The sequence below is a fragment of the Schistosoma mansoni genome (assembly GCF_000237925.1).
Source record: "Schistosoma mansoni, WGS project CABG00000000 data, supercontig 0377, strain Puerto Rico, whole genome shotgun sequence".
Taxonomy (NCBI): domain Eukaryota; kingdom Metazoa; phylum Platyhelminthes; class Trematoda; order Strigeidida; family Schistosomatidae; genus Schistosoma; species Schistosoma mansoni.
Window position 1 is genome coordinate 24,699 of NW_017386220.1, and position 10,261 is coordinate 34,959.

At 36.1% G+C, this 10,261-nt stretch overlaps 1 protein-coding gene across 1 annotated transcript; it reads left to right on the forward strand.

Moving 5' to 3' along the window:
* Positions 1–619: 619 nt before the first annotated feature.
* On the forward strand, positions 620–7,782 carry Smp_150260 (protein kinase; the record flags this gene model as incomplete). Its single annotated transcript, XM_018792316.1, has 6 exons — positions 620–769; positions 804–968; positions 1,001–1,199; positions 2,788–2,937; positions 4,454–4,571; positions 7,701–7,782. Coding segments are annotated over 6 exons (864 nt in total), but the record flags the coding sequence as incomplete, so codon positions are not given.
* Positions 7,783–10,261: the final 2,479 nt, after the last annotated feature.

The following is a 10,261-nucleotide window of genomic DNA, read 5'->3' on the forward strand; positions in this document are numbered from 1 at the left end:
CGAGGACACTCCAAAAAAGTTCACAAGCCCCGAACGAATTACTTGTCAGCTGACTACCGACTTTCCCATCGAATAATCAACGAGTGGAATTCATTACCTCAGCACGTGGTTGAGGCTCCATCCGTCGACTCCTTCAAAAGAAAGTTGGATCAGCTGAGAGACCATCATTGCCAGGACTAACACAGACCATCAAGCCTCCTGTCCTTTCCAAACTGAAACCGAAACTTTGATTTATATAGGAATACAAGCGTTTAGGATATTCTAAGGATTCCTTAACAATTTTCCCTTCTTACAGATTTCTAAACTTACGGGGCGTTGAGGCATAGGTATTCCGAGCTTTTTTATACTGAGGTTTTGCCTCATCAGTCCCCAGTAACTTAATTCTATCCCACAGTTTCCTTCTTTTACTGAGAAGGATGCAAACATCCCTGTTGAACCATGTCTAAAACCATAATACTCCTTGTCCTTCAAAAATACTGGGGAAATGAGTAAACCTTTTCAGAGGAATGATGCTCGGAGATAATTTACAGAAAGTTTGAGACATATCAGCATTCTGTTTGAATGTACTAGTATACACTTTTGTGTGACCCAAAGGGTCTACGCGGTTTTTAAGCCCGAAATGCTAAAATCGTTCTTTAAGAAGTTTATATCAGTTGAGGAATCCGGGAAGAAGAGCTTCTCGAGTACGATAGAAAGGAGTGTTAACCCAACAGATATATGGGAAATTATTTCAGAGCTCGGAGATGGGGCTTTCGGCAAAGTGTACAAGGTGTGTATGTTATTTTACTCATACTTGTTTGTAGACTCACAAACGTAACACTGACTTATTTGCTGCACTTAAACGCGTTGATTTCGAGTCTGAGGACGAACTCGAGGATTTTATGTTGGAAATAGATATCCTTACCAATTTTAAGCATAAAAACATACTTACTTTGCACGAAGTTTACATATATGAAAGCAAATTATGGGTAGGTTATTCTTCATATACATTACTAGAAAGATTTATCTGGAACTATGTGGTGGTGGAGCTTTGGATTCTATCATGGAGGCTCTTGAAAAACCTTTGACTGAGCCTCAGATCAGATTTGTCTCCAGAGAAGTCCTTCAGGGTCTTGAATTCTTGCATGAGAAGCTGATAATCCACCGAGACATGAAAGCTGGCAACATCTTACTCACTCTTAGTAATGAAGTTAAACTTGGTTAGTCATAATCCACACGATTGAGATCTAAAGTAAACAGTATATATATATATATGTTTTGTTAGGGAAATCAGGTTGTGATACAAATTCTTCCCACCTAATACCAAGTCTTTTCTACCTCACATATTTATCAGTTTTGTTACTTGTTAAAACTTGAACAAGAAATGTGGAGTAACAGACATTTTTTTCTGAAACCAATAAACAACAAAATTTTCATTGGCTATAAGTTGTAGGATTCAAGTGATTTCAGAAAATCAAGTGACGTCGGAGAATTGAGAAACACCGTAAATCTTTCTTCTTGATCATTAAGTGGACTTGAATTTTATTTTCAGGCGGACTTAGAGGTCTTCTTTTCTCTGATGACACTTAGCTTGTTTGCAGCGGTTTAAAGTTTGTAGTAAAAATAAGTAAGGGGTTTGATGATATAGTGATTTTGTAGTGCCGCGATTCGTTAATCGTTTACTTCGATAACCGTTATAATTCTAATCTTAACGGTGCATAAAATCAGAAGACAAAGGATAGCAGCAACTACAGTTTATTGTCGAATAATTCAGGTCAGAAAGCTAACAACACCTGAGCGAATGTTAACGAGCGAGCGAGTAAACAGGCAAACAAGCGAAGGAACGAAGGAGTGAATAGCAAGCAATTACATAGGCAGTTTATAGTCAGATTTAATAAGGGCACAGAAAAACAAAACAAAGGCTGATAATAATATTTGCGTGCATACATATATGGGGAGGAGTATCAGTCATCGAATGATATTTAAGCAGTCAACAATTTACGTTTCAGTATTTTTATTCGAGGGGTCGACGCAGTAAACTTCCGGAGGACTCTCCGATTGGTTAGACTTATTTCCCAGTATCTTAGGGCTGAGAATTTTGATAATAGCACAGGAAAACTGATTAGCTCATGTTTAATATGAGTTCTCTTTATAACGCATGCTTTATTCTACAGCTGCAAGCATTCAATCTGTAGACATTTATATAAACATGAATGTAGATTTCATATGATATCTAAGTTATTTAAGTGAGTTCTTGGCACATTCAACGAAGTTCTATTTGAAAAGTGCACGTCCAAGATTTTGAATGAGTTTGTTCATTATTATTTGCATATAAAGCAGGTAAAGGGAGATAAGCTAGATATCTGCACATATTCGACATCGGAAAATAATGATCAAATACATGTAGTCCACATATAACAACCATTTTGAAGGACGTTTCACACTCACAAAAGCAATAAAAATAAGCATTTCAGTTATAATTGGAACTTCCTCATAAATAATGACAAAGTATTAAACGAAACCTCCTTGTAAAAAGTTTCTATCTGGATTTGTTTCCTTTTTTGCTATATACTGTTTGAAGACTAATTCCATACAGTGTTATTGTAATTACGATACTGTCGGACGGTTATGTTCCTGTTTTTGTCTCCTCGGATTTCAAGTTCTGTACAGAACACATACCGAATTGTGTATATTCATTGCTTTAAATCGTCTTTCTATGGATACATCAATATAAATATTTTCGAAATAGTAAATTTAAAGATAATTCCAGTAACAATAGGTTTTCTAAAATTGTTTATTGATTAACAGCTGATTTTGGAGTTTCTGCCAAGTTAGCGGATGAAAAACAAAAGCGGTCGACATTCATCGGAACACCTTACTGGATGGCACCAGAAGTTATCAACTGTGAAACTTTCAAAGATGCACCTTATAACTGGAAAGCAGATATATGGTCTTTTGGTGTGTTTCACTGATTTGTTGTCAGTAATTATTCTTTATTAATTATGTGATTCTGTCGGGGATTCAGCTGTTGATTTTAACGTACATATTATTATAAGGTTTAATTCGGACTTAATAGGGTTTATCGTCACTTTCATGTTTATTAGCACAAATATTCGACTTCCTCTACCTTATTCATGTCATGTGGCTGAATTAAAGGGTATATATATATCACTATTATATTGACTAGTTCTAGTTTATTGAGTCAATTTATAACTTTAAATACAACAAACAATTTCTACGCTACTGGATAATATTGTTATCCTGGTAATAATATGGAGCGCATTATATTTCAATAATACCCACATGGTCAGTGATTCATTTAGTGATAACTTACATTTAATTATATCTACATTTTCCATGGATAAAGATTGTGCTATTGCCGAAAGTGTTGCACTCCTGTCCCATTTTTTGATGTATCTGGGCTTACTGACACCAGTTTGTGTAGAACGAAGCTCTTCGTTAAGTTAGTATTTTTGCTATCAAAAACTTCTTTGTATCAAAGTGCTGAGTTTTATTTTGGCTATAAACTCTTAAAGGGTTTCATATTAGATTGTGAACATATATATATATATATATATATATGTAATAGGCTGAGATTTCTTACTTGTACTGGTGTTCCGATGCATACTGAGACGTTGTTTAGACTTTGGAAGCCTATAGTTGTATGAACGACGTTAATTATTCTAAATTGAATAACACTATATAAAACTTATCCCCAGTTCATCTCTTCGTAAGTGCTAAATACTTTTGTAGTTGCTAGGATATTCCCATGTTCTCTAACTAATATAATTCTTATATTGTTCACTTGATTCGTTAAAAGGATTATTCAATCAAATTGGTGACTGGATACCATGATACAATGTACTTAGTTTTGGATAATTAAAGACTTTAAACCCCACTGTTATCAAACCTTAACCCAAAGTTTCATAACAATGATCTAGATTGTAATATAACAGAAGCTTAGTCTCCATTAATTCAACCATAGCAAAAAATAATCTAAACTTGTATCTTTGGACGAAGTTATTAGTTTCCTATAGACAACATAACTGAAATCACCGGTCAATGGTAGCTAGACCACCATCGAAAATCTGGATGCAATGGACGGCCGTTTTGTCCTATTCTTGAACTCCTCAGCAGTGCGCATCCACGATCCCGCACTCGCGAGATTCGAACCCAGGACCTACCCTTCTCGAGCCGCAGCCCTTAACCGATAGACCACTGAGATGGTGGTCTAGCTTCAATTGACCCCATGAAATTTTCATATGAAAATACTAAATTCTCCACAAAACTCCCTCTGACTACATATTTGTCTAGAATTTAGCGTTGCAAGTGAAAAATTCAAATCGGTTAGGGATTCCTGGCCATTCTCATTCAATACAACTCACATCGACCTGTCAAAACGAATTATTTAATTTTGTTTTGATAAACATATCCCTTTCTTTTTGTTGAATAAAGATCTGTTAAATTTGTATAGGTATAACTCTAATTGAACTTGCTCAAAAAAGACCACCTCATAACGCTACTAATCCAACACGTGTTTTGTTGAAAATCCTCAAATCTGACCCACCAACTTTATCTAGACCACATTTATGGTGAGTTATTATTCATTTGATGGATTAACCTTACTGTCTGAAATTTCAGTTGTTAGTTATCTAAATTAGATCATATATACATAGTAAGTCAAAGATTTCAAATTCCTCTCCATAGAATTCCTGCACTTATCATACATTATAAGGTGTCATACCCTTAGCAGCATGAACAGATCATAATATTTAGCATCAGAGTTGTGTTTGGTTTCGTTCTTATTACGTACATTTTTTAATGTAGCAGTGACTCAGTGGTTAGAACCTAACTCGAACCCCATCCCACTTTTGTAGCTGACTGACTGATAATAGTAATCAGAGTTTAGCACAGCTTAGTTGTTTGTGTTTATATGCAGTCGTTACTCAGAGTGGACTCTGCCCTTATCACAAGTTGAACCCCTTCTTAGATTTCTTCAGTTTTGAATAACCAGGTATTATTACTGACCCTCAAACAGAGTGGCTCAAAGCCGTTTACATAAAATTATTTAATAAATGATTTCCTCCCATTCAAGCCTCATATCATTTTGTTCTGGGTAAAATTGTTGGAGTATGTTTTTTAATGATAAACATTTAAACCAGACATTTAGTTTGACGAAGACTAGTGATGCTCACTGAGTACCTAAACAAAAACATGTGGAGCAAAATTTAAATCTGTGACTAGTTGGTTTGCAAGTCAGACACTATCTACCTCACTAATTGGTTTCAGTATATCGATTATACATGAACTGTCAATAATACCTACCTTTTTAGACACTCACATAATGTTTATCTTGTTTATATATATTAATTAATAGACTTTTTGGTAAAAATCACAAATTCCAATGAAGTAAATAACAGATATATATACATGATGGTTTGAATATTTTTTTTTGGTTAGCGTTTTTTTAGCGAGTTGGTTTTCTACGGGATGGGGTCGCTAACCCCATCCCCAACCCTCCTCCTTTACCTGGGCTTGGGACCGGAAGTAGCCCCCGGAGGAGCTACAGGCGGAGTTTTACATGATAGTAATTTCTTAAAATAGTTATATTTTTCCAGCTATAAACTTTCATTTTATGATGTGATGGAATCTTGTGCCTTGTCTTTCTGTTTAAGCGAATCGTTAGATGTTATGATTCACATTGTAATGTTCGAATCAGTCGCTTGGTTATTGAGTTGTATTATTCTTTTTTAGTACAATTCGTATTTTATCGTAGAAAATTTCAATTCAAAGGGTTTTCGACCAATTATTATTATTTAAACACAGATATTGGTACAAGGAAGCACTAGATACATATGCGCCGCACAAATCTCATTTGATTTGTGTGGGAGCTGTTATACTGTCCGTGTGCCCAGATCGAAGCAGGTGGTTTTCTTAGAGGGCCACATCCGGAGACTTTGGCCTAAAGATCTGATCCACAAGGCAGTGGAGCATCGTGAAGAGATGCAGTCCCATGATAGCCGATCACCAATGATTGATTCATATGCCATTTGTTTCCTCAGGATACTGGAGTCCATGTGCGCCATGGGTTTGGGATCAGGGTTTCCCAACTCCCGTAGGTGGACTTTCCGTGTCCACCAACCCGGTTAAAGCGTCGGACATTCGCTTTTCGTCCTCTCAATTTCGTAAACAACATTAGTGCCACGAGAAGGTAATGAGTAGGACTTCTCTGGTAGAAGCTATATACGCGTGGCCGTGTGAGAGCATTTCAATAGGTATGGTGGCCCCTCCGCACTCTCGGCCGTACCAGGGCATCTGGGGGCTTTCGACCAATTGTTTTCACGATATCACAAATGAATTGATGTATTTGAAATATCTGTTCTTCTGATAAACAACATAGTACTAATTCAACTACGAACTGTGGAAAAAAATATTACTATCTCTTTATTTATTAACATAACTCTTATGATAAGATTATTGTTAATGATTGATTCATACACTACTATATTTTTAACTAGTAGTTATGTGGCATGCATCATCTCTCATCAAGAATAATAAAATTGAATACTTTATGTAATGGGTATATTTTTTCTGAGATATTAAACCAACAATTCCATTTACGATGTGCTTAATTATCTCATCGTACAATGTTATTCCTTCATGTCCTCTGATTTATGGATTGGTCGTTGATTTAAAAATTTGACAATGTAGTGCTGGATGAACTCCTGGTGATTTTTTTGATTGATATAGTGGAATATGCTGGCTAAATACTCGATTACTTCGTTTGGAGCTACACTTATATATAAGGATTAATAAGACAAATGCCCTGCTATGGTTGAGAGTGGGGAGAGTCCGCTCTCCCTCTCGAAATGCTCTCATATGGCCACGCGTATATAGCCTCTTCCATGGAAGTCCCACTCACTGCCTTCTCGTGGCGGGGATGTTGTTTACGAAATTGAGAGGATGAAAAGCGAATATCCGGCGCTTTAACGAGTTTGGTGAACACGGAAAATCCAACTAGGGAAGTTGAAAAACCCTAATTCCAAACGAATGGTGCACATGGGCTCCAGTATCCTGATGGAACAAATGGCGTATGAATCAATCGTTGGTCACCGGTTACCATGGGACTGCATCACCTCACGATGCTCCACTGCCTTATGGATCAGATCTTTAGGTCGAAGTCTCCGGGTGTGGCTCCGTAAGAAAACCACCTGGTTCAGTTTGGGCATCTGGGCAGTATCACATCCCTCACACAAATCGAATGAAATTTGCGCAGTGCATATGTATTGGGTGCCCCTTTGTACCAATATTTATGTGTTCAAATAAATAAATAAAATGTTGCTGCTTGGATCAAAGTAAATGCAGAAAGATTTAAGTCTATAACTCAATAATTGGAACACTAGTCTGTTTTTTCTGTAGCTTTTTGATTAAAATACTTGACTTTCGACCGTTAGGTTATAGGTTCAAAACCCTCTCCACTAAATACGTTTGAAGTGTACCTTAACATCGAGTGCATGAATTTGTACTTGATTGGTCAGTTAACTTTATAGCTTAACAAATAAATTACTGTCTCATACCTAATTTTTATAACTTCTTTTTAAAAGCTTCTATGACTGTATTTTTCCACTGTACCCTCTTTCATCTAATTTCATTTAGCTAAGTGGTGAGTATTACCAACCCTCCCGTAAAATTGTTTTTTGTTTGATTATAATTTATTTTAGGTCTTCTAAATTCAAAACGTTCTTGGGGCGTACTCTACAGAAAGATCCAAATCAAAGACCCGAGTGTAGAGATCTTCTTTTGGTAAGTCTATGGCTTTTTTATCCAATACATTTTATACTGGCATTGTGAGTGAATGTAGTGATATTCAAGTCATTAATGATTCTCATTTTACCAGTTAGATGCTTTCTCATCAGAAGCACAGCTGCCGTTACTAGGTTTCAATTTAGATATTGAAAGTTACAGCTGCCTATCACACCAGCTATTATGTATGACCGAGTATGGTCCTAATCAAATTAAATGACAAATCCAACAGTAATTCATGACATAGCAAAACGTTATCATGGAAGTATATTTATCATAAGCACAACATAATAAGTAATTTTCCAAGACCTATTCCTAAACACCTTGTTTTTACTGCTATACTCAAATTAAATTATTTCCTGAGTACTTGTGTATAAGCCACATTCCAGGTGTAAGGGTTAATGATACTAACCGGCTGCGCCAACGGGAATAGGTGGGGTGGGATTTGAACTGAGAACTTATGGGTTGAAAGTCGAACATCTTAACTACTAAGCCATTGCTATTATTTACTTACTGGACTAATGTAAGGTTTTATGTCCAACCAAATCGCAAGAGGGTTTCTGCATCAATTCTACTGGTGTATCTCTTTGAAAAATCCACTTACAAAATTGATGCGAAAATGCAGTCCATGAAATTGGTTAGTTGTATAATCATTTCGTATTTTGCTTTACGATTTGATCATAATATGCACTTTCTATGATGTACCACGTCAACTGTGGACGTGAGAAAACTATATGAATAGAAAGATTCACTTGCGTGTTAAGTCCTCTACTTGATTACAGCTAATAAGGTGTATGACTTCGGCACTGGGACGCGTAGAATCCACATTCACAAATCGAAAAGATAGAAGAAAGCGAGAGGACGGTTTATTGAGTAAGCGTCGAAAATGTACAGAAAAACAGGTATATTTATAGTTTCTGGTGTAGGCTATAACATCATTATAATCCAGCTAATTCACAATTCGGAAGTTTATGCAATTTTCCAATCAGAGCATCCTGCGTTGATATTCTAAAGAGTTCTATTTTTTGTTATTGTATGGAATCGCTTTGGCTCCTTTAAAGCCTCCGGAGGCTTTGTTATGTGTTCTGGGAGCCATCCGAACATTGTCAAACTCAATTTTAATGTACATAATCCATAGGTATTTACTTGTTCACCCTCTTTGACCTGAATAACGACACGTAGGCGATGGGCCGTTGATCGGGGCATGATCTACTTTCCTCAAATGAATACTTCCGTAACATCTCACCTAAACCTTGACGTTGAGACAATACATAATTGGCTTTTACGGCATCATGTAGTATATCTAGAAGCACTCAATCTGTTAAATCCTATGTACAATCTTGGATCTATTGTCTTGAAGTATCAAAGAACACTGTTCATAATTCTTCATCATTTGATCGACATTTTTCTTCAAGTTAAATCTTAGTTACTCCATGAAATTCCAATTGTTTATTCTTTCTCTTTTTTGAAGCTTAAAATGAATATTGATTAAATTGTTAAATTGCTGGACTTTCTCTACCTGTTTGTTCACAATGTCTTGAATACAGGTTTTTGGTGACAAACTAATAATGATCTGGGTATTGTACTTTGTTTTCCAAACTCGACTGTTCATAAAATAAAACAACATATTAACACATTATTCTCCCAAATTCTAATCTTCTGAATTCTTCATGTCCGTATCTTTTTTCTATTTCCAAATTTATTTCACTAGGTTATACTCCTTGAATAACATCTTCAAACCCTAGTCTTTCTGATTAGTGCTTAAACTCTTACTACTTCTACCACTATAGGATTTGAATCGACAACTGCATCTCTGTGTTAATGTGGTATGGCAACTCGAACTGATGTACGTACGTACGAAGTTCTACGTTGTGACTGACTGACTGACATCATTCTACTTAAGTGACATAACTCTGTGTTTTTATCAACATACTACACATATACTAACTTCAGTATTTTGTTATCATATGTGAATTGGCAATCTTCAGTTAATTTTTTCTTGGGTAGAAGTGATATATCTCTAGTTGTGATAAATTTAAAACTACCCAAACAATAAGGTAACGCTGATTACCAAAATCCATGAACTGTCATGTGACTGTTGACTTGTGATTGTATAAATGATACAAATGTGTATTATGTCTTCTAAACATAGATTAGGATATTATTATACAAATATTTAATAGAGTTGAGATCATGAGTCAATTGAAGCTAGACCACCATGGAAAACCTGGAAGCACTGGACGACCGACTCGTCCTATTGTGGTACTCCTCAGCAGTGCGCATCCACGATCCCGGCTCGCGAGATTCGAACAAGAACAGGATTCTGTGAACATGTACAATTTTTGAACAATCCAATGGCAGACTGATTAAAAATCTTGTGAGGATATCCAAATCTTTAAATATCTGAGAAGTATGCTCGGTGTGCTGAGCTGATCTGATGCTCATGTGTGAAGTTCATAAGAAGCTAACAGGGGGCAAC